Below are 24,301 nucleotides of genomic sequence, written 5' to 3'. Positions count from 1 at the left end.
AGTAAAAAAAATTAAATGTAAAACTACACCATGAAGGGAAACACCAGAGCCATTGATCAAAGAAGCAATCAGATCTTATCAGTTTGGCTATCACTGCCCAATTATAAGGCACACAGTTCTCACAAACAATCATCACACAACTGCACACACACACACAGCTCACTCACTTTGGCTCAGGCAAGTATTACTCATCATTTTGCTTCTTTGAAAAATCAAAACTCAAATGAAATTCAAAGCGAATCTAATATATTTATCAACAGTCTAAACAATACTGCAACGTTCGTAAAGCAAACTATTGAAGAACTGTAATTTTCAATATAAAAAAAAGGTATCTTACGAGTATTGACATCTGTAAGAGCAGCCACAAACTGAAGGTATTTTTTCATCAAAGTGGTTTGGTCCACCACCGTAGGCCCTTGTGCTGAAACGAATGCCATCTTGGAGGAGAAAGGATCAGCTTTCAGCACATAAAATCAAGACCTACAAAAAAAATTAAAAAAAATCTGTTAGTTTATATGGCTGATTAATAGCAGCTATCACATCACCTGCATCCATCCTTTTGACGTATTAAAGAGGACGCAACGCATCTTTTCCAAGAATCACAGCTGTCACGGTTAGTTAGTTTAGTTTGCAAACGTAACACCCAGCACGTACAGCACTCACAGGAACACGCTTCTCGATACACGCGGTTACTGGACTCTTCGCACCCCAGTGTAAGCATTCACGCGTTTTGTTGGGCTTCGTCTCTCCCGGGAGCAGCGGGCTCAGGGATGCTCCCGGCGCCGCACACCTGTTATCCCGTCTTCCGACCCGATCCCGAACTCGGGGCTACCGTCGGACGCCGCCCGGCAGGACTCGCTCCCAGAGGTGCCAGCAGTTCTCCTGCCGCCACGAGCTGCCTCTCCCGCTTGTAAAGAAACCCGAAACCAGACGGAGCGGCGAACACCAGCGCCCGCTCTCCTCACCTCGGCGCTTTGCCCTCCGCCCCCGGCCGCGACCAACAGCTGGGGGTGCCCCGCAAACGCCCCACCCAGTCCCCGCCAGCGCCCCCGGGCCGGGCGCTGCCCGCGGGCCCCGCGTCCCCTCACCTTCGCCGCCGCCGGGTCGCTCCCCGCTGCCAGGGCGCCATCACGCCGACCCCATCCCCGCCGAGGCGACCGCCCTGCGAACACAGGCACCTGTGACCGGCTGCAACGCCGCTTCCCCCGTCCCGCGGCCCGCCCGGCTCCGGCCCGAGGCCTCCGAGCGCCGTGCAGGCGCCGCTCCGGCCCCTTCCTCCTCCCCGCCGTGCGCCGGTTCCGCCCCAGAGGCTGCGCCGCGCCGGGCCTCGCCTCCCGCCGCTTCGCTCGGCGCCGCGCGCGGGCCCAGGCCCCACCGAGGCGCTGCCGCCGCCGCCCCCGGCGCTCCTCGCCCCGCGACTCACCGGGCTCGGCCGGCCTCAGCCCCCCGGACGCCTCCTTTGTTGCTGCCGGAGGCCGGCGGCAGCGCATGGGCGCAACGGAAGCGCCCGAGCACAGTTCCGGCCGCCTCCTCCCGCGACCCGCCTCCCGCGCATCATCCCCGGGCGGAGGCGGGTACTGAGGCCCACGGCGCCGCCCAGTCCGCTCACCGGTCCCCGGCGCGGTGGGAACCCGTAATTCCCGACCACCCCCTGCCCTGCCCCGCCGGAGCCGCTCCGCTCGCCGCCGGGCCGCGCTGCCTGCGGCAAGGCCGGCCAGCCCCGTCCCTCCCCTCAGCCCCGGGGTCTCCGCTAACGCAGCGGCCGCCGGGCGCGACGCCGGTAACAGCGGGAGAGGAGTTACCCTGGACAGATGCAGCCGCTGTCGGTCCCCTCGACTGGACCACGGCCCTCCCGCCGAGCACCCGCCCCGCCGCCGCAGTCGCGGCCAGGCGGCGCCCCGGGGGAGCAGCGGCAGAAGCGGCTCCGCCGTGCCGGGGAACCGGGAGCAAAGCCGGCAGAGGATGGCGGATCTGTACAAAAAAAAAAAAAAAAAAAAAAAAAAAAAAAAAAAAGTGAAGCCAGGAGTGAAAAAGGGCTTCGAATAAGTACTTAAAAAAAAAAAAAAAAAAAAAAACCACCACGAAAAACCTGCATTACGTTTGTGAGAGCCGCTCTTCTGGCTCTCCCCAGAAGTTCCCGTTGCACGTTCATGTTACAGACTCCTTAGGAGCTGCCGCCAGCCTGGACGCCGAGCGAGCGGGTAACCGCCGCCAAACTGCCCGTGGCTGAGTCGTCCCCACACCACCAGAACCTGAAAAACCTTTGTCGTGACAGCCGCCGAACCCAAACCCCACACGTTCACCGGCTCAGAGCTGTGCCCACCCTCTCCGCAGATGGGCAGCATTCGTGCTTCTTATTTTTTTCAAAATCCGCGGCGGTTCTGCAGCAGCCCGTTGCGTTGGCAACACAACCCTGCAAGAACTTCCCCCGGGAGCGGCTGGTTGGGCGCTGCCGCGGGGGAGCGCCCCGGGGGCGCGGGCGGAGGCGCCGCGGTGCCGCAGTACCGCGGGCGGCCCCAGCGCGGCGAGACGCGGGACCCGCGGCGCCCGCTCATGGCCCCCGCCGCCCCGGGCGCGCTGCGGCCGGCCCGCCTGCTGCTGCTGCTGCTGCTGCTGCTGCTCGGCCGCGCCGCCTCGGCCACAGGTAAGGGCCGCCGGTCTGGGAGGTCATGGCCGCCGGGGAACGGCCCCGGGAAGCGGGCGAGCGGGGTGAGGGCAGCTGCGGCGGCGGGGCGAGGGGGGACAGACCTCGAGCGTGAGCTGCTCTACATTTAGGGATGGTGGTGGTGGTGCCCTGCCCGGGCTTGCTAGTTACGACAGGGGATGGAGACAGCGCCGGGCACCCTCTCGCCTCCCAGACTTTATTCTCAGGCGCTGCGACCTTGGTGCTTGCAGCGGAGCTGGGGCATCCCTGGGAGCCGGGGTTCTGCTTTGCGCTTCCTTTCCCAAAAGCTGCACTTCTGCTTCCTCCACTGACCCAGCGCGGTGGGTCACACGGCAGCCTCTGTCTCTTGCTTTGGTGGCCTCGCTGTGCTGCATGCTGCAAAGAGAGGCCAGAAAGGTACAAGAAATCCGTGAAGTGGATGTTTTGCTCCACCGGTGCCTCGCTGGGTGACCTTGGGTTAGTCACCTAATCTCCAACTGCTGCAGCTATTGGGCTTCAGTATGGCCTTGTTTTGTAAAGCACCGTGATAACCTCCAAGGAGAAGTGCTAGATAAGCGTGAGGTAGCTCGCTGTTTTTTTTTCCCCAAGTTCTGCTGAAACAAAGTGGAGGGTAGCCTGAATCTTCTAGAGACCAGAAGCATCTCTGTGTCAGATTTCATCAAATCACAAGCATTTCTCTATTTAAACTCAAAAATCTGAAGTCAGGGCCGTTCCTTGTGTTGTGAAATGGGAATAGTGGAGTTCTTGCTCAGACAGTAATGTTACAGTTATTTCTCACAGTCCTTTTGCATCAAGATTTGCTCAGCGCCTATGACCTATGGAATAAAATGTGGCACTTAGTAGATGCTTTCGGTCCTTCTTCCACCCCATCCCAAGCTGATGGGTGCAGGAAAGGCAGCACAGGAGTTAGCTGACCCCAGTACTCCCCTCCACATTACAGGTCATGGATGAGTGGGAAATAAAATTTCCAAAGCTCAAAGATTCAGGTCCCTGTTAGCGATCTGGTGGCTGCTGAAAGAGAGGAGAAGGAGAGTTACCAGCATGAGAACCCCCACAGCTCTGCTGCTCTGCCGAGCATTGCCCCATTGCTCGCTGGTGAGAGGACAGCCAGGCAGATCACTGATGCAGGGGGGGAACATGCTCCATGTTCAGCAACAACCAGATGCTGTTCCTAGCTCTGCCTCAATTCACAACTTTCAGTAATTGTTGCCTTTCCTTTTGTTTTGAGGTTTTGGGGTTGGGTTTTTTTGTTGTTTTTAACACATGCAGGTCATTTAATCTTGTTGCACTGTAATTTTTTTGGAAAAATTGAACGTATCTTTTCTGTAAAACCCAACCTCACTGATGCTCTGCCCATTGCAGTAGTTTTAAGTGCCGAAGTAAGTAGCTTGTATAAACATGGAAGAAAAGATAAGGGTGGGCAATCAGAGCATCAGAGATGGCTCAGTGCCACAGGTCCTGTACTTCTCATGCCTTGCTGTTTCATAGAATCATAGAGTAGATTGGGTTGGAAGGGACCTTTAAAGGTCATATAGTCCAACCCACCTGCTATGAGCACGGACATCTTCAACTAGATCAGATTGCTCAGAGCGTCATCCAACCTGACCCTGGATATCTCCAGGGATGAGGCATCTACCACCTCTTTGGGCAACCTGTTTCAGTGTTTCACCACCCTCGTCATAACAAATCCCCTCCCTTGACCTGCTGGCCACTCTTCTGTTTATGCAGCCCAGGATACGGTTGGCTTTCTGGTCTGCGAGTACATGTTGTCAGCTCGTGTCCAGCTTTTCACCCACCAGTTACCCCCAAGTCCTTCTCCGCAGGGCTGCTTTCAATCCCTTCATCCCCCAGCCTGTACTGATACCACGGGTTGCCCTGAAACAGGTACACGACCTTGTGCTTGGCCTTGTTGAACCTCATGAGGTTCACATGATCCCACTTCTTCAGCTTGTCCAGGTCCCTCTGGATGGAAACTGATCTGCCACTAGGCCATGGTACAAGTTTCATTTATATGGGGGTTTTTGTCCTTTTCTGGAAAAGGAAGTCAATGGTGAACAACAGAGAAGCAGCAGCTGGTATTGAGGTTGTTTTTTTTCAGTTAGGAGGAAGGTGGGAGAGACTTGTGGGTGAACAGAACTGACAAAGGAATCTATTGGATGAAATCATACCTGGGTTTGAAAGTTTGTTTTTTTTAGGACAAAGATTAGAGCTGAGCTTGACTTTCTTCCAGTAGCTGGAAGTTTACTGACCGCGTTAGATCATTAGTGACACTGAACCTACAGCCAGTGCCCAGCTCTGCCTACAAAACTTCATCAAAGTTTTTGTGATGTTCTAGTCTGAAGCTGCCTTCTACTATTAGCATCTCTAGGACCCTGTCTAATATGTTGTTTAATGCTACTTGTTGAACTCATACAGACATGCAATAGATTCTGTACCAGGTTTTTAAATGGTTAAAAAAAAAAAAAAGTGAAGTATTTGCTGGGTTGAGTGTCATTGTGAGTCACATAACTACAGCTGACTAGTTACAATGTGTAAATAAATAAATAAAATTAAAAATGCAATACAACAAGGTTTAGAGCTTTTTTCTTCTGATTTCCACAGAGGAGTATGGTCTGGAAATAATCAACAACGGTCCCATCACAACGGGAGCTCAAGCTACTGTTCACGCCAGTCTAAGTGTGAAGAATGACAGTGTCGCATCAAACTTGTATCGCTTTAACTGGATTTATGCACCTCTGATTCTGATAGAGAAATCCGAGCAGCGGTTTAACTCCGTGATTAATGTGACTGGTGAATTTCCTGGGACTTTTCCTGTATCTGTCTGGGTGACTCATAGAAACTGCTGGTTATGTCGGCCAGTTGCTAGAAATGTCACCGTGCTTCAGATTACAGGTAAAACGGCTTTACAACTTCCACGTCTCCAGGAATTCAGGATACATCAGAACGCTTGCTGCCTTTGCTAGCATCAGAAAAATGAAAGCCAGGCATAAATATGACTTCTGCCAACAGAGTTTGATTTGTGTAGCCCTTTGATTGATGGTGGTTTTGGACAGGCATTTGGGCCATACTGTAGTCTACCTACATCCAGGAAGCAAGTGTGATCCTGCCCATGTTTCCCTGCCTCTATCACTTAGAGAAGCTGAGCTAGAAACCACATACTTCAGTAGCTGCAGTTCACACATCAGCGTTGTTCAGTGATGTCTGGACTCCTAAAATAATGTTTCATGTACTGCTTCCCAGCATTTCCAGTCCTAAATTTAGGATGACCCAGCAGCACTGACAATCTACTGATTTTCCTTGTGCATGACATAGCAAAAATTTAGGCTATCAGCACAACAGAGCCATTATATTTTATTTTAAAGTTCTGACTAAGCGTACTGAAATCGAATGTGAAGTCATGGCTGCATTTCCAAATACTGCCAAGTGCAATTTCAGCTTACTGGCAATATTCATACCCATAAACATGTATTTTTTGACAAATTGACTGATGGTGCAGTGTGGTTAACCTAATCTCTGATACATGGATTTACATGAAATACCACCTGACAGCTTCCCGCAATTCCTCCTTTCAGACTAGAAACCATGTCCCTCCAACCACATGTCCCAGTGCTCTACTTACATACTGGAAACTACACCCAGCTCGCAGCCGAAGATAAGGACATGCATGAGGACGAAAGAGCTAACCATAGGGCACAGCTGACATTTTGGTTAATAGCTATTGAGATTTTTCTTGTTCACCAAGTTTATGGGAGAAGCCTTTACAAAAGAGACATTTTCTCTCTAAAGAACTGCTGCCTTGCTGAATATCTACTTATTCCTTACTTGCTTTGCACTGTCTTATATTCTCATGCCACAAGCAAAAGGGCTAGAAGCTTTCCATAGCTGTGAAAGGTAAGATCCCGTTGTACCTTTCTGCCGTCCCCAGGCAAGAGCACCCACAGGGGCCCAAAGGTAGTTGCCAGTAACTCGTATAAATTACAATTCCGGTTAGTTCTGCTTTTACCAGCCTCAATCTGAAGCACTAATTGTGGTTCTTACTTGTGCATCGTCTAGAGAACAATTAACCATATTTAATGAATTGTTAACAGGGTAAGAGTCTGTTGCTAGTAATTAATATCCCATTAATTTTATAATGAGCTGATAAGTATATCATCATAATACCTCTTTATTCGCAGGTTAGAAAGGATTTTTAGATCAGCCTTTGCCAGTCCTTGTAAACAAACTCAAGCATAGATCTCTCACAGGCATCAAAATCAAAATTTCACTCTTTCTGTACAATATATAGCACATCTGTTATTCACAGTAGTGAAATTTTCATTTCTGTGGAAGTAGCTAAAACTAAAAAACAAAATACAGAAGCAGAAAACCCCCACAAAACAAATAAACAAAAACCACCACCCCAAACATGAAGAGTGTGTATACTGGTTTAATTCTGAATCCCTTGATCTAGATACTTGATGTTAATCCCAGTTCTTTTTAAATCAATAGTAAAAATTTATATCATCCTCAATCAGTCCAGAATTATTTCTCCTAGTTCTATTAGAAGCTTTATCATGATCCATTGTAAAACTGAATAAGTAATTTAATCTCTCTGCCTCACTAACACATGTAACGACACGGTGTAATAGATATAAAATACACCTAACCACTTGGACTAGGACACAAATACTTATGCAGTACCTTTTAAATAATGTTTTGATAATCACACAGAGCATGCTATGAAAGTCATGTATGCTGTCATTCTTTCTCCACCTTATTATTCTGCAGAATTTATCACAGGGAATCTTACCATTGCCCAAATAGAAGACAGTAGATTTATCACGCGTGGTTCTAGTTCATCCACAGGCGCCGTGACTCGAATTTCTTTCTGTCTTCATGACCCAAGTCATTACTTCAAGTCAGCATCATTTGTCTACAACTGGGATTTTGGAGATGGGTAAGTGTGATTACTTCGTTTTCTTTAATGAGTATTCAAGATGGCTCTGATTCAGATGCTGATCTACAGAAAAATCCTGATTAAAGGACCAAGGACAAAGCATACACGTGTGTCAGGTGGTACATTCTTAGCATGTCAACCAGGTGAATTATGAAAACTTTAGCACAGAAATCACTACACATTCACAAAAAGGTAATGTTTTAAAGACCCAAATTTCTTGTTCAAATATATGCTTAGTTGTATTACTGTGTGTGCAATGAGCTGAACTGAATTAACTGGAAAAAGTAACTTATTGTAAATTGTTATTGTAGAACATCATTACACCTGCAGATCTCTATTAGCAGGTTGTTGTTGTTGAGTGTGTGAATAATTTGTGCACTTAAGGAAATGGAAGCAGTAAGTAGCTGTTACTATGACCAGCTACCCATAAATATACCACAGCTTGGGTGAGGAGCTTTTGAAAGTGGATAGGTCTCTCAAATAATATAGAGTTGCACAGTAAGACACACCTAATGCTTACCTAATAACAAGATGAAGGAGGGAAAAACCCCAACGTAGCTCATAACCGTCAGAAATAAAGCCATGGGTAGTATCTAGCCCTTAAGCCACTCTGCAGTAGGGAGGAAAAAAGGCATTCCGTTATTTTCATTCTCTGAGGACAAGCATATGTCCAATACAAATAAGTGTATGCAAATAGAAATGTGAGCTTTAGTCTCGGAATACTAAATTATTTCCTTCTTTCTTTCTTTTTCTCTCCCTCCTCCTCTTAGTGCTTCAGTTAGCCTATAGTCCACCTGCTATAAAGGTAGTAGTTTTCATCATTTACTGACTATTCCTATTCCATTTTGTGAATTCTTTTAGCATTAGCATTATCTTTAGTTTCTTTGATTAAAAATGCATAAATATATTCTGGGTCTTACACTGATTGTAGTTTTATTGGTAGTGCCACAGACATTAACCCTCATTGATGTGGACATAGAGTAGAATTAGAATCACAGCTGACTGTAGCATTGTCTATAAATAAAAATATATTTGAGCTTGCTCCTTTTTAAATCAGAAATATGCGAGGACTTGATAAAAGACAATTTTGATTCTAAATGTTTTCATGTTACACACAGAGTTTACCAGATTACCAAGGAACCCTTTGTCTACTATAACTGCTCTACCATGGGGAACCGCACAGTGCATCTGAAAGTCATAGCTGAATGGGAGCAAATTGGGAGCATCATACACGAAAGAGAAACGGTGCAGAAAACTGGTGATTTTACCACTGCTCTGGAGCTATTAGGTAATTATAAAACATTTTGCATATTCAAAACAGAACTTGCTGTATATGTACAGATACAATCTAGCTTTAATGTGATAATATGGTAATACAACTTCAGTATTGTTTCACATGCAAAAACTGGTCAACAGTATTCCATAGAGAGTTTCCATTGCGAAACGGACTTTGCGCTGTTCTAGTGCAGAAAAAATGGGGAGAAATATATAAAATATTCTGCTCCTTTTTCATTTACCAAAAGTTTCACTGTCTTTTGTGAAAGTTTCACATACACTTAAAACATACAATAAAATGTTTACTGTAAGTTGTGAAGGATTTGTTTGTTTAATTTATGTTGCCTATCTCTGAAAAATAAGTGTTAGGAAAGTCTCATTGATTTGATCAGCTTCTGGAATAAACACATGCATAAGTAAAAATGTAAAGAATTAATAAAATAGTTGATTATATACTAAAAAGAAATCACAAAACATTCAGAAAACTTACAACTCTGCTAGTAGGATTCCTTTTTGAGTGTAAGGCAAATGTTATTATTTGTGTGACTGAGGGAACTAAAATCTGTGAAGTCTATGAAAACAAACCTTCACTGGAAAACCAGTTAACGTCAAGTTTATACCTGGAGTGTGACGTGCTTTTTTTCTTCCTCTCAGATGCTGTTAAAAGTGTTAATATAGTGGGCTCCAGAGAAACTCATGTAATGGAAAACTTGAGTTTATCTCTTCATATCAATGGAACGTAAGTAGCAAACATAACTTTTCCCCTCCAAAAGCATTGTCTATTTAAGTGGTTTTCCCCACTGTTTCCTTAAAATAGTCAGTTGCACCCCACAGGACAGTTTCTTAAAACAAAAAGAAATTTCCTTTGGACAAAATGCTGTTGAATATTGCTTTTTCCTGATTCAAAATATCATGAACTCGAAGACCCTGATAAAGCCCACATCTTTACAGAAAAGTAGAATCCTCCTACGTAAAGCAAACATTAGTTTTATGTCTTTGTGAAGGGAATATTAAAAGAGAATTAGCCAGAGAAAGATTGTTGAAATAATTACATTTTAAAACTTCCTTTTGTATTTCTCTCCTTGACCAATTTCCCCACCACAAAATTAAACTGCAAAATAAAGCACAGGATGTCCCAGCAGCTTTCCGTGTCTGGCACATAAGAATAGGGCATTTGGGGAATAATGTTGGCAAAGTTAAGATTGCCACAAGATTAATAAGAGAGAGAAGCTCCAAGCAGTGAGGATTATAAGAATGTAGGAAAGTCATGAGCACCTTGATCCTAGCACAAGCTCTCTCAAGCTGCAGTATTTAGAACATGTGAATTTTTTTGTATGGTAGAAGCATTTTAAATACCATTGAAACATTCAGGAAAGTTCCTTCACCATAAAAGCTCCATGACCACAGAAGTTATTCTGCAGAAGAGTGATACTTTCACGTTCTGCTATTGGGAGCCGTTTAGCCTAACGCTGGATTTAAAAAAGAAAACCAAACACGGAAACAAAAATGATCAGTGCTGTTAGGCATGTAGGACAGAGCGAGCAGCACCCAACGCAGTCATTTGCCAAAGGCATAAATAATCCCAATAAACAAAGCAGCACAGTTTTCATTCAGACACTGAATGGCACATTGCAGGAGTGGAAACTGGAGATGGCATGCAAGTAAATGCAAATGGCTAAAAACCATTGCAGGCAAACTTGAGATCCCTAAAAGCAGGCTTGGTTTTTGGATGGACTGTGTTTGCTAGACCTAACCTCCTAGCCACAGGGCTGGGACTGATGCAATAGCAGTTTATGATCCAAAAGCAATGACAAAGGCTTGAGAGATGGTTTGTCAAACACAAAGCTAGAAAATGAGCTAAACACAGAAACATGCTGCTTTCTTTAGCAGAGAATGTCCTAAAGAGATAAGGAACAAAACAATAGTAAGACAGGGTAAAGAAAAGCTCTGTCTGATGTCAGAATCAAAGTCAGCAGTGCTTAAGGTGAATCCAATCTGACTCAGCTTGAGCAAGTGTCTGAAAATGTAAATAAAAGGCATCAACTAGACCTGGTGAGAAGACACGTGGCCATGAAATGGTTAGCACCTAGATTGCTTGACAGCAAATAGAACCCTTTTTGTTATTGTAGGGGAGTACTGTGATCCTTGCAATTTATTTACCTTTCTAGCTATTAATCCATTGTACAGAGCTCTTTGTACAGCGTCTTACATTTGTTTATTGGAGTTTTTTTTATCAGAAAAGTCTTGGCTGTGCTTCAGTAGCACAAACGGTGATTTTTTCTATTTGAGAAGAACAAAGAAAGAAAACCTATACTCCCTCCAAAGTGCAGGAAAAAAGATTCCTTTTATCTTTATTGGAGAAGGACTAAGGGGTTTTCTACACACAATGGCCTTTCTATGACCTAGGCAGGTATTTAGCTCTCAGCTGAAAGGCTGGCTTTTACAGAAGTGTCACAAAGAACTTTTTCAATTGACAAATACTATAAACTAAACAATTGTGCAGTTAATTACGTCTCTATTTGTATTTAGATTAACTTCAGTATTTTTTAAATTATTATGCTACTTTAACTGAGTGATTCATCGGCTCTTAGCTGAAATTTTTTGCCAAGTTTTCAACCTAATTTTTTTGCTCTTGTCATTTTAGCCCCCCACTGGCATTGTGCTGGCTTATCAAGGCTGAGTGCATTCCACTTGAAGGTGAAAAATGCCATCTGGTGGTTATTAATGGCTCCTGCTACAATCTCAGCCATACCTTCAGTGATGCTGGACAGTATTGCCTCAGCGTCAGAGTGGAGAACGGTGTGACAATGCTGCAGACGTACCATGAAATAAAAGTGTGGCCAACAGGTGAGGAACAGCTAGTCTGAGCTGCACGGAGATTCCCTGTCTGGGAACCGACAGTCTCAAACACATCAGGGACAATTATGGATCAAACCAGCCTGCAGATGAGGTTTCTGGAAACTGTTATAGAACCCTAAAAGCATAGGAAGGAGAGAGAGAAAGGAAAGCCTGTGTCTACTGTAATTGCTCTGAGCTTCCTGCATCTTGCTGAACCTTTAGTCTCAAGAGTGTCTTGAAGCTAATGAGTTTCCTCGGAAGGCTGAGTTACTTAAATTACATATTTTTCAGTTTAAATAGTCTGGCTCTTGTAGTTAGAGAAGATAACTAGGAAAAGATGCACATCTGTAACACTCCCTTAATTAAGCAGTCTCAATTCTTTTTGTTTAGTTTAGTTATGTTTTTTTTAAGGGTAGATTTTTCTAGGCCTCCGTTTCATTACAGATTTCTGTGCCCCGAGCCAGCAATCCCTGCTGGCTTCCCCATGTACACTCATACATGCCCCTCTCAGGTCCCTGAATCATCTGAGCAAGTGGTTAGGTGGCCAAGTGAAGAGGACCTGAGCCGGGGACAGCCAGGCTGTGATACAGAATGGCTATACTATCTCACAGTGGGCCAGCACTTGTATACAGACAGGGCAGCTCACTCCAGAAGGCACTGGTGTGCATTCAGGGCTAAGTGTGCAAATCCTGCTCGCTGCTGTGAAGATGAGGTTCTCTCCTGTCCTCTTGGGGTACTGCAGAGGTACAAACACCCTGGAAGTTAGGGCTAACATATGTAACTAGGCAGGGTTTTTAGGCTGTTCAAGGAAAAAGAGGAGTAAAATGGGAAAGACTCTTAAAACCTCACAACCCCACGTTCCTACTTCTGAGATTTCAGAAAGGTCTGAATTGATTTGGGCTGAAAAATTCATTCCCTGCTACATGTATGTCCTTTGTTTTAAAAATAAAAAAAAAAAAAAAAAAACCGCCTTCTCCTAAAACATTGTTTCCTTCTCACTGTTGCCTCTTCTCAGTGTGTTGTATCGCTCCACAAATGTGCCCTTCTGCTCTTTCCTAGGGATCCACCCAGCTTTCTTTGTCCTGCTCTGCATCGCTCTGGTTTCAGTGACGCTAGGACTGGTGCTGTACACGACCTTTCGAAGTAACACACAACAAAAAGATCTCGTGGAGGTATTCAGTTACTCTTATTTTGAGCTGGGGTAGTAATTAGATACCTTCCAGCCATGTGCCTCCTTTAGTCTCCAGACAAGCAGAGTGAGAGGGAGTATTTCCCCGGTATGTCTGATCCGTTCCATGGAAAAATCTGAACAGTGTAGGCAAACACTTTAAGCAAAAGGCATGTGTCTGGCTCATGGAGAGCTATAACTATAATTGAAGTTCTCAGGGCTATCATGGGCAGTTTGTTAATATTCCCAAGCAGATAGTGGCATTGAAGTATCCCTTCCAGAAGATCTACCTCAGAGTGGTTACATGAAAGAAAGCAGCAGGGTAGTGAGAGAGAATACAGGACAGTAAAAATGGGTGGGTATGTTACCTAAAGTGGCACTAAATTGTCACCTCACCCTAGTATGGGACCTTTATCTCCCCAGCTCCTTTTCAACTCTGGTGTAGCTTTCACTTGCTACATTATCATTGAGGTTGAGGACCAAGTGTCGTTTCTGGCCCAAAGTATTCTTGCTGGACTCACTTGAGCCAGTAGGACCCAAACTAAAAATTCTCTCTTTGATGTTCCTTTTCCAGGTAGCTGACTTTGACTTTTCTCCACTGTCTGATAAAAGCCTGTCTTCTCATTCGGACTCAGACTGTGGCCAAGTATGTTGCAGATCATGTTTTCTTTGGTCTTCTCAAGAAGCTGCCAGGGAGAGTCATGAACTTCTACATTCTTTTTACAAGCCAGTCAAAACGTACACAGTGTGAAGAACACAATTGCACTTCGGTTGCACTAACTGCTGAGTTTAACTTTCTCACTTAATATGAGTTAAAAGCCCAGTGCTGCATGAATGGTTTGGGTTTGCCAATGCAATGAGGTTAACCACTTTAAGTCCAGCACTTGAGCATTTCATTCTCTGAACTAAAAAAGAGCAAGCCCTGAAACACAGTAAAAGTAGCTTTGTATTTTTAAATTATACGGGTGTATACATTTAAAGCTGTAAATGCAGCATTTTATTCTTATGAAAGATTGTTTTATGTGCAGGTTTGCTAAACTCACTACCTCTTGTAATTTCTCTGTTCCTTCTGCTGTTTGTTTCAAAGAAGAAAATGCTAAAGTCAAACATACCTCTCTTTCCTATGTTACAACAGTATTACTGGAAATGGAAGTCACCCAAAATGCTGTTGAATGTGTATTTGTTCTAAAAAGGAACTGGCTTGTCCATGTTGAGAAAGGCCTAGGTGCTTCCAATGAACCAGACTACCTAATAGTGTTATCTTTCTTCCTCCTGTCTTAAAAGACCCCTTTTTTAAGTTAATGGGCTTCTGTGGGACTGTAGTGGCTGGTGACCCACTCATGGAGAGCTAGCTGCTAGCAGTAGTTTGGTGGGACCACAGCAAGTACTGTAGAAGACTCAACACCTCCACACTTTGTGAAGTAGTACACCACTCTAACCTGTATAAGTAGCTGTTCATTCTTTTCTTTCTTCTATTACTACCCAGCTATTGACCAAAGCTCCTTTTTCAAAAAATGCAACATCCAGTAGCTCAAAGCTGCTCAGCAAAACATACTAAATTCAAATTTGTAGTCAATGTTCAAGGCTGTATAAACTCCATGCCTGTTGCAGACTATCTTCTATCAGCTCCCTGCTCGCCCAGGCTTTGCCCCCTGCTATGATGCATTTCAGAGTGCCCTGAAGGCTTTTAAACAAAAGTTCTTATTTTAAATATGACACACCTTCCCCACCTCTAATTTAAAGCCTATGGGTGTCATGGGCTTGGGCTTTTTCAAGTGTGTCATAATTTTTCAAACGCGCTGACTGGGAAGTAATTGTCCGAATGTGAAGGGATTTACCATGAGGTTTTCGAGGTGCTCATCTCACGCATTCAACTTCTGCATTTCCTCAGAGAAGCCCAGAGCTTCGGTGAGTCTGCGAACGAAGTTACGTGACCTCAGAATGGCTTTGTTAATTAACTTCATACATTCAAAATAAAGTAGGATCATCTAAGATAAAAAATGATCCAGCAAAACCAAGTATTTGCTAAAAAGTACTTTACAAGGCAGAGCATCTTTTGAGTTTTTTTTTTCTAAAGAGAAATTGTATTTATAAGCAAGCTTGTTGATTAGAAGTGGTGTCCTTTGTGTTCCTTCTCAATGCCCTAGTGTCAAACTCTTATCTTCAGTCATATTCAGACACTGTTAAAAATGTGCCTCACCTTAGGCTAGCGAAGAAGCTATTGTTCTCCAGAGCTTCAGTTTTATTGCTCATTTCTGAGCTCCCAGCCATCTGAGCCACTGCCAAAGGTACGTGACTTGTTCTGGGATATCAGTATGTTCTGTAAATGGCTTCACGGTCCTTGGGCACTGGAAATAACAGATTTCTGATGTGAAAAATGCAACTCCGAGTGACAGTGGCCCTAGACACACTATAGTGTGCTTCTCTGCAGCCAGATGTTTAGTTTGGGCTGCTTCTTTTATTACATTTGTGACAGACATAGGACCCTTGCTACTGTAATACACTTGAAGACAACCCGTCAGTACACTAATGAATGCGTAAAAAGCCCTTTTTTCTCCATATTGCACTCCTAGCAAAGACAATAACTATGACAGAGCAGACTCAGTAATAGGTACGTGAAACAGGGGTCATTTGTGTTGGAGGAAGATCATATCAAAGGAGTAAGACCTGTGCTCTGCCCCATTTTCCATTAATAACCAGCTGATTCAAAGTGTATCCTGGGGTGTTAGGCCATGAACATTGCTTCTTTGATTTTGTGCTTCCATGCTCTCCCCAGTACATCTGAGCTGAGATACAACTTATCATGCCAAACCTGGCTGAAGTGGATATCGACCCCCAGTCAAAAAAAAGAGGGACATGGAGTTAGTGATATAAAAGACAGGCCTAAGAAAATCCCCAATATCCTATTAAGGAAAACAGAGCAAATGTCCTTCAGGAGAATATTTGCTCTTATTGTCTTCCTAAAATGAGCAAATGTTGGCATAGGAATCAAATGATTCAGAAAGGTAGAAAAGATAAAGTGCTGCAAAGTGGAAAGTCAACACTGTCAGACAGTGGAAGATACTATTTAAGAGCAGATGGAAAAGAATAGAGGTTAGAAAGAAAGACATCTCTTGCAAAAAATAAGCAGTGGAGAAAGTACACTTAAAAGGGCATGTCAAGAAGCAAATTAACCAAGAAAATTTAAACAACCTTAACAAATTGAGGTATAAGTATGAGAAATATTCACACGAACATGTTCCTGAATCCAATATGAAACTGCTTCCTGCACAGAAGACTGATCTGTGGGTTCAATAAATGCCTCTGAAATTGAAGACAAAAGGTAATTGAGCGGTTCAGGATATAGCAAGAAGATTAGTGGGATGTAACAAGGATCAGCAGGAGGATTCATTTTGTTAACCTTAGAAATCAATGACCTGGAAAAAGGAATGTTCAGCAAAACGATGAAACTCACTGGTTCAAAACAAGAGTCCAGTGACTGCAAAGCCAAACAGCGATTAAATCCAGGTGATAAGCAAGAGTGCAAGCAGATAAGAAGTTTATGCAATGAGAATTATTTACAAGGAAATGCATTTGAGGACAAAAATATTCTAGAAAGGCATAGTATAAAAGCGCACAGTAAACCAAAAGAACTTCTGTTATTCTGCAATTTGTCATATAAACAATGGTACCAGTTTGTGCAGTAGACGTGGGGGAAAATTAGCCCTTTATCTTGACAGCAGAGCATAAGGCTCAGTGGCTGAACCAGTCAAAGCTGAATTCTGTCTTTCATATCTGGAAAGTAGATCACACAGCCCAAGCTGTGACAACAGTTTGGATTCGCAAAACCTCTATTGCATTTGCTGGATGCTGTAGAAATGGAAATTGTTTCAGCAAGAGGAAGAAGAGAAGAACTTCATATTTAAATGCTCAGTGTTATTACTAGATAATCAGCCAACACTTCACCTTGATTTTGGAGAGGCAGTGCCAGTTTCCGTGGAAACTGAAGTGCTATCCTGCAGCTGTCACAAAATGGTTTAAATCCTGCAGATCTCGGCTTTGACAGCCCACCGAGCACTACAAATGTGGATTTTTAAATTTTAGCCACCAACACGGGGAACACAGAAGTTCCAGAAACTTCTTGGGCTGCATCTTTCAGAGCTGAGTATGCCCATCACCAGCATGCGTCATTCCTACAGTGGTGTGCGTGAGGACAGCAGTTGCAGTATATAGTGGTTTCTGTAGAAAACACCATAACTGCACAACAACTGGCACAACTACAAGAGCAAATGATACTGGAGCACTAGTGAAATACTTCTCTGGTCCCACAACTACCCCAGCCAAATAGATTTCTAATGCATTTACTCACAGCAGTCCTGGGAGGCAGACAAGTGGTACTATCACCATTCACAGGAAGCAAAGGGAACCATACAGGGATGTGGAGCTTGCTTGAGCGCCGAGGCAGGTGTAGATGCCTGCATAAAATTGAAGATTAAAAAGATTAAGGAACCATGCAGACCATCTACCTAATCTAGGTTCTTTTCACAGTCCATGGAGCGAGGTAAGCACTTACATTCAGGTTGCCTTTTACAGACACCAACTTAGGTATCACGCCTACCTTCCGCAGCCAGAACAAGGAGCCTGAGCACAGTACCCGCAGCGTGGAGCTGCGATTTGTGGACTGCACAGCAGGTGTCTCCCAATGCACGAGAATATTTCCACAATCGTCACACTCCCACGATGGCAGGCGTGAGCCACTGGTAATATTCAGTGAACATTTTTGTGCGCACCTGGCTGTGGCATGCAAGTTAAACACACAACCAGATTCGATAAAAGATGCAGATTATTCACATTATAAATAATTGTATTGGGTGCCACCCCAAGCAGCTATGAGAAATGACTCAGTGCCCGTCACTAGGCACAGAAACGCTCACCCCGCGCAGGGCGAGCCCTGCTTCTCGCGCAGGAAGGTGATGGATGGACAGACTGAGCAAGTTGTGCAGGCAGTGACGCTCCCAGGAGAGAGCTTTCTGTACTTACCCCATGCACTTGACATGACAACACGCCATTTTACTGTCCTTTACATCAGTGGGACTCCTGCTGCGGGAGTAGAAACTGGTGAGACCTGTTCCTGTAAATGAGACCAATATAACTTTCCATAAAGGAGAGTAACTGTCAAGTTTCAATCTACAACAACTTACCTTAAATTAAGGAAAATTAAGAAGAAAGCAGCCCACGGTATGAATCAGATTCTGTGTGCACACAGCTGAGTGTAAACTTTTCTTGTAATCACCTGGAGGTCCCCATTGCTTCAAAGGAAGGTCTCAGAAATAAGGAAGAAGAAGAAGAAGAAGCAACTATTCTGGTTTAATAGTTCTATAAGCTCAGTTCTTCCTGGTAATATAAATTAGGACTCTGTCATGTAAAGCTTCTTTTCAGCTACAATTTAGCTACGAAATGAGAACAGACCACAGCAATAAAAGCTTTCTTATCTGATCAACAGCATGTACTTAATAGGAAAAAAAAACCACATAGGTTTTTAATGTCTTTTCAGCTTCCTGTCCTTAATTTATTCTTCTTTCATTATATGCAAAGTACCTGTAATATTTTGAATTAAATCAAAAAGGAAAAAATAACCTAAAAAAATCAAAACGCACTTGCTAATTAAATAGTAATGACCTTACTTTCATTCATGCAATCTTGGTACATTACAGTCTTCCCGTACTAATTAACTTCAAGTTTAATGGATTTCTCTCACCCCCCCAAGCTATGTAACAAAACACAACGTGCTCAATTTAACAAAACTGAGCCAATATTGAAACTGGCCAGTTTGATTCTGCTTCAGCAAAGCACTCAAACACGTGCCTAAGTGCAAACACAGGAGCAGACTTGGAGGAGCAGCTCCTCAGGGTGGTGGAAAGGGTCCAAAGGAGAGAGGTAAGCAGCCACACTTCAGCGGGAGAGCCCAGTTCTCGGAAGCACATGGACCAGCCCACAGCGAGCACCTGCACCCGGAGAGCTGGTGTCTAACACAAAACCTGTTTCTTAGCCCACTATCAGATTTTTATCACATGCAACAAATTCACTTGCAATTCACACTTGCAATGAATCCAGAGCGTTTTCATGGGTCACGGGGGACAAACGGGACCGTTGTATGCCAGGCAGCGCGGTGTGTTCTGTGCCGCCCCCAGTGAGTGCCCCATGCAGGAACGCTGCGGATATAAAGGCAGATCTGCGTCTCTGAACTGATCCCCAAAAACACTCAGAATAGTTCCTGGGAGGCTCTGTATTTGCATGTTAAAGAGTTTTATTGTATTTAATTAGACCATTAACATATGGTACTTCTGTTATTAAATAATCTATATGCTTGTGGAGTTGATCAAGGTTATAAGAAAGTAAATTTGAGTGAAAACACTGTTGGAAAACAGGAGAGCTGTTAACCAAGGCATTATCAGAAAGTGAATGGCAGACCCTGATCCTGGGGGAGAGAAACAGGTCAACATAGTCCCTTTCCCTGAGACATCAGGGAAAGATTCGGATTTTTGTTACAGCTTGAGTTTTGAATCTGAAATTATTCCAGGAAGATCTACTTGTGATATCTTGAGTTCTCACCTGTGATTTTCTTCTCCCTCTAACAGCAGTAGGATAGTAATGCTCCACCCAGTCAAACAACTGCAAGATTTCACTATGGATAAAATTATTCCTACTCAGTAAGACAAGTGTTTCACATCATAGGTCCACCTCCGCAGAAGGAGTGAGGCATCCATTTCCCCTAGTGGGCTGGTTTTGGCTGGGATAGAGTTAATTTTCTTTATAGTAGCCAGTATGGGGCTATGTTTTGGATTTGCAATGAAAATAGTGTTGATAAATCAGAGATGTTTTCATCAATGCTGAGCAGGGCTTACACTGAGCCAAGGACTTTTCTGCTTCTCACCCCACCCCACCAGCAAGTACACTGTGGGTGCACAAGAAGCTGGGAGGGGACACAGCTGGGACAGCTGACCCCAACTGACCAAAGGGCTATTCCACACCATATGACATCATACTCAGCAATAAAAACTGAGGAAAGAAGGGGGAAGAGGAGGATGTTCAGAGTGATGGTGTTTGTCTTCCCAAGTCACTGGTACACACGATGGAGCCCTGCTTTCCTGGAGATGGCTGAACACCTGCCTGCCCATGGGAAGTGGTGGATGAATTCCTTGTTTTGCTTTGCTTCTGTGCACAGTTTCTGCTTTACCTATTAAACTGTCTTTATCTCAACCCACGAGTTTTCTCACTTTTACTCTTCTGACTCTCTCCCCCATCACACCGCGGGGGAGTGAGCGAGTGGTCGGGTGGTGCTTGGTTACCGGCTGGGGTTAAACCACGACATGTAGATATCTCACTGCAGATAGGAGTTGCATTCTGAATTATCCTTAAGACCGATTCGTGCCACGAGGCTTGGATGGGGAGGGAGGAAACTTTCAGAGGCAAGTGGATTTGCAAATAATCATTATTTTATTTGGGTTTTGTTCTCTTTTCTCTGTTTTGTTCTTTTCTTCCCTTTGGCTTGCTAATAAGTAGTGGGGGAAACTTGCTTGCAGACAGGAAGACACCATATAATTAAAGGTAAAGTATTCTACCTAGTTCTGTAGGAACGACATCCTTTTTCATAATACGGTATGAGAAAAATCAGGGAAGCAGTGCATACATTTTTTATTAACAGGACGATCCTCAACTATTACTAATGAAGTACAGATAGAAAAGACAGGACTCTCAGTAGGGAAATATCATTCATTAAATGCCTCCCTGGGGATGAAATGACACTTACAATTGAAAGACACTAACTGCCTCCTACATTTCAATTGGTACCAGCAGGACACCTATTTGTAAAGATTTGTGCTGCCTGTACTCTGTTAGTGTAAGATGCCACATAAATATTTTCTGACCTTTACAGCAGATATTACCCTTTTTTTTCCCCACAGACCAGCAGCCTAATTTTGCTTTTTAAAACCATTGATCCTGCTGGAGAATGAGGACAAGAGCAACGCTGTGAGCGTGCATAGGCCCACTGAAGTCGGTGGACCTGCTGAACATGTGTTCTGAATGTTTTCTGATCAGGGCTTTAAATACGTCACCCTTTACAACAAGACTTCCATGGTTCTTTTTGTAAAAGTGTACCTGCCTTTTACTAAATACCTATCACCAAAGATCAAAAGGCTTTTGAAATACATCCCCTAAGAAAAGCAAAAAATGGGAACTTAGGAACTCTTTCATTTCAAAACCGATTAATCAAAGGAAGCTCTTTGATCCGTAAAGAAAGTCCTCAGTTCCAAAACAATGAGCACTTTAATAGGGAATGATTACATTTCTCCAGGTGTATCGTCCTTGAGGCACATATTGGGTTCTCATGGGTGTCACCATCAGGGCTGCCCAGGACTCTGAGGCGTGTCTACTTTTCATTACAGTGTCACCTGAAAACTCAACAGCTCCGTCCCATTACTAACTATTGCCTCCGTTTGGCTTTCTAGAGTATGCGGTAATATTTGCACTAGAGCTCCCTATGTTTATTTTTATATATATGTGTGTGTGTATTCATATATACATATATTTGTGAAACATCCACTGCCATTCAAATGAGAAACATGCAGTGATTCCTTCCTGCAGTGGATTTTACATGACTCCTGTGAAAAAAAAAACAAAAACAAAACTGTATTCACAAATAGCAGAGATTAAAAAGCAATGTCAAGGTCTGAGAGGAGAGATTACAGATCCCACATCCGCAGATGTTTGCAGCCACTGACAGTCCTGTGATTTAAAGAGCTGTTCTCCCATGTCATTACAGGACAGGCAAACGTCTGCCACAAATAATCATCGGCAGATCCCACCCTGCTCAGAGAGCTTAGTCTGGATCAAAAGGTACCTGTTCAAAACTTGCCGTGCCTGTGGCAGAGGTGGCCACAGTTCAGTGACAGGTGAAATGAAACTGTCCTGCAGTGCCAAGAACCCGTCAGGGTGTAAGATGCAATGAGGACACTTAATAGCCACGCCAAACCAGCAGGAATTCACCCCTTGCACGCTGCTCATTTTGAGTTGCTATGAGATGATGAACTGTCATTGACTTTGGGAGGGTCACAGTGGCAATAGGAAAGCAACAGATATACAGTTGTTATTAACAACCAGCATTCTGCTGGTTTTCACACCGCAAACAGAATACAGACGTTCAAATTATGTAAAAACAAAATAATTCCTGGGGACTGACTGTCATGGAAGGAGAAACAACTCCAAATCAAGCTTTTAAATTAAAAAAAAAAAAAAAGAAAAAACATCAGCAATATCAGGACAAATTACAAAGGGACTTTCTGTCCAGAAAGAATAAAGAAGGCATAGCATCCTTCAGGGAAATATCAAAGTGAAACAAAAAGCATTAAAAATATGAGGGAATTCTATGTTTTCGGAATTTTCTGGGTAACATCTGTGCTTCTGTAAAATGTACTCCTGAGAACCAAGGAGAAAGACAACGGTAATCAAGGCCTGTGTACAACACTACCGGGAGTTTTCAGAGAAGGTGGGTATCGCCCTTCACTGGCGGTGACACACAGCGATCTAATCTTCCTCCTGAAGTGAGGAAGCTCAGAGAGAGGGGTGTGAACTCACAGCTCGTTAGCTCATTCGCACTTGTTTTTAGGTAGACCTCTCCCATGCAAGGTGCATTAGCCTCCGAGGGCTGCCCTCCTCCCACTCCAGCTGTGCCATGGGAGCACTCATTAGTGCCTGTCCCTGTCCCTGCACTCTATCTGCCATGGTGAGCACACCATGGGAATTTCCTCATTGACATCAGCCAAATCCCTGGGGCCAGCTCACACCAACCGCTTGGCCAGTTTGCACCTGCCCTTCTGGGGCTGCCTGGACCAAAGGCATACATGCTCATGCCAACCCCTTCTACCAGCAAATAGGAATGGGCAGCAACCTCTGGCAGAGAAGCGCTGAGGAGCATCTGGATCAATAGCATCTTCTGTTGTCTCAGCTGGACCTGCACAAAGGCATCTGTCCAGGGCCTCGCTGTGCTTTCGGAGTAAAGTAAGCTGCTTCACATGAAGGAATTCAGGGTGTTAGCTGATGTGCTGGCAGTTCACAGCCTGGTTTACTTGCTGCTAATTGTTTACACAAGCTTTGAGACAACCTTTCTGTTTTCTTCCCTCTCTCCCTAGAAAAGCAACTTTACTATCAGTAATTCAGGCAACGTAGTGTTTCCTGGATACATAGAGAGGTCCCCCTGCAAACTCCAGGTATGTGGCCGCTGTTCTGCTCTTTAACAGCAACGTGTTGCAGTGTTTGAGCCAGCAGAGAAACTTGAAAGAAAACAGAGCTGAGCAGCTGTGTTAGACAACAAACGTGCAGCAGGTTTGCCACTTTACAGAGCTCCAGACTCTTTAGGAGACTTGAAATACCAAACTCCCTGCTAATATACGTTGGTCTGACTTCGCTGTGGTCAACTCTGGTTTACATCACCCACAAGTCTGAAAAATGTTCAACTTAAAAACATTAAACTCTGAGAGGATCACAGAGTCACAGGATAAATCAGGCTGGAGGGCAACCCAGGAGGTCTCTAGTCCAACCTGCTGCTCAAAGAGTGTCAGCCTGAGGTCAGACTGGGTGGCTCAGAGCTCTCTTCAGTTGGGTCGTGAAAACCTCAAATGATAGAAACTTCAGAGCCTTTCTGGGCAGCCTGCTCCGCTGCTGAGAGTCCCCATGGGGGAAACGGTTTTCCTTATCCTCAGTCTGAACCTCTCTTGTGTCTATTTATGCCTGCTGTCTCTTATCCTCCCACCACACACCCCAGCGAAGAGTCTGTCTCTGTCTCCTGGAGCCTTTGTTGTCACAAGGTTTTTTCTTCCCAGGTGCAAGACTTGTATTTGTCCTTACTGAATTTCATATGGTTCCTTCTGGCCTTTCAGCCTATCAAGGTCCCTCTGAATGGCAGGTCTACCCTCAAGCTACAGACATAGCACCCAGAATTTGGTGTCACCTGCAAACTTGGCAACAGCATGCTCCATCACCTGCTCCAGGTCGCTGATAAAGGTCATAAACTGAACACTCCTCAGGGCAGACCCCAGAGTACCACACTTGTTATATGCCTTTGAGTGTGACCAGGATCCATGAGCCAGTCATTTTTTAATCCATTGAGTCGTCCGTCCGTCCAGAATGTAACATCTCGCGCTAGGTAGAGGAATATTCCGGGATACTGTTGAGAGCCTTGCTGAAGTCAAGGTAGATGATACACACTGTTGTTTCCTCATCCGCTAATCCTGTTGTTTTACCATTGAAGGCAATCAGATCAGGCATGTTTACTCTTGCTCAGCCTATGCTGACTCCTCCCAATGACCTTCTCCTCCCTGTGCTCACAAGCGTGTCCCAAGAGGAACTATTACTTGATGCAAAGGCTACAGAAAATTCAGAC

General features: G+C 44.4%; 2 protein-coding genes and 1 non-coding gene across 11 annotated transcripts in view; 1 reads left to right on the top strand and 2 right to left on the bottom strand.

Moving 5' to 3' along the window:
* The window catches only part of TRRAP (transformation/transcription domain associated protein), a 96,208-nt gene extending 95,733 nt beyond the window's left edge, over positions 1-475 (bottom strand). For all 9 annotated transcript variants that reach the window (XM_086622435.1, XM_086622439.1, XM_086622436.1 and 6 more), the window contains exon 1: positions 338-475. In XM_086622435.1, coding sequence (XP_086478561.1) covers positions 338-437 — 100 coding nt within the window. In that variant the 5' untranslated portion in view covers positions 438-475. The remainder of the gene's footprint in view (positions 1-337) is intronic.
* On the bottom strand, positions 62-206 carry LOC147527560 (small nucleolar RNA ZL1). Its single transcript, XR_015222663.1, has one exon. It is a non-coding gene; the product is annotated as a small nucleolar RNA ZL1 (small nucleolar RNA).
* A 2,078-nt stretch (positions 476-2,553) lies between the features above and the next one.
* On the top strand, positions 2,554-13,633 carry TMEM130 (transmembrane protein 130). Its single transcript, XM_086622486.1, has 8 exons — positions 2,554-2,644; positions 5,267-5,557; positions 7,433-7,601; positions 8,720-8,889; positions 9,531-9,615; positions 11,521-11,723; positions 12,774-12,886; positions 13,457-13,633. Exons 1-8 carry the CDS (start codon positions 2,554-2,556, stop codon positions 13,631-13,633), a joined length of 1,299 nt encoding a protein of 432 aa, XP_086478612.1.
* The last annotated feature ends 10,668 nt before the right edge of the window (positions 13,634-24,301 follow it).

Source organism: Tauraco erythrolophus, chromosome 17, assembly GCF_009769465.1.
Source record: "Tauraco erythrolophus isolate bTauEry1 chromosome 17, bTauEry1.pri, whole genome shotgun sequence".
Lineage (NCBI taxonomy): Eukaryota > Metazoa > Chordata > Aves > Musophagiformes > Musophagidae > Tauraco > Tauraco erythrolophus.
This window is presented reverse-complemented; position numbering and strand designations above follow the sequence as displayed.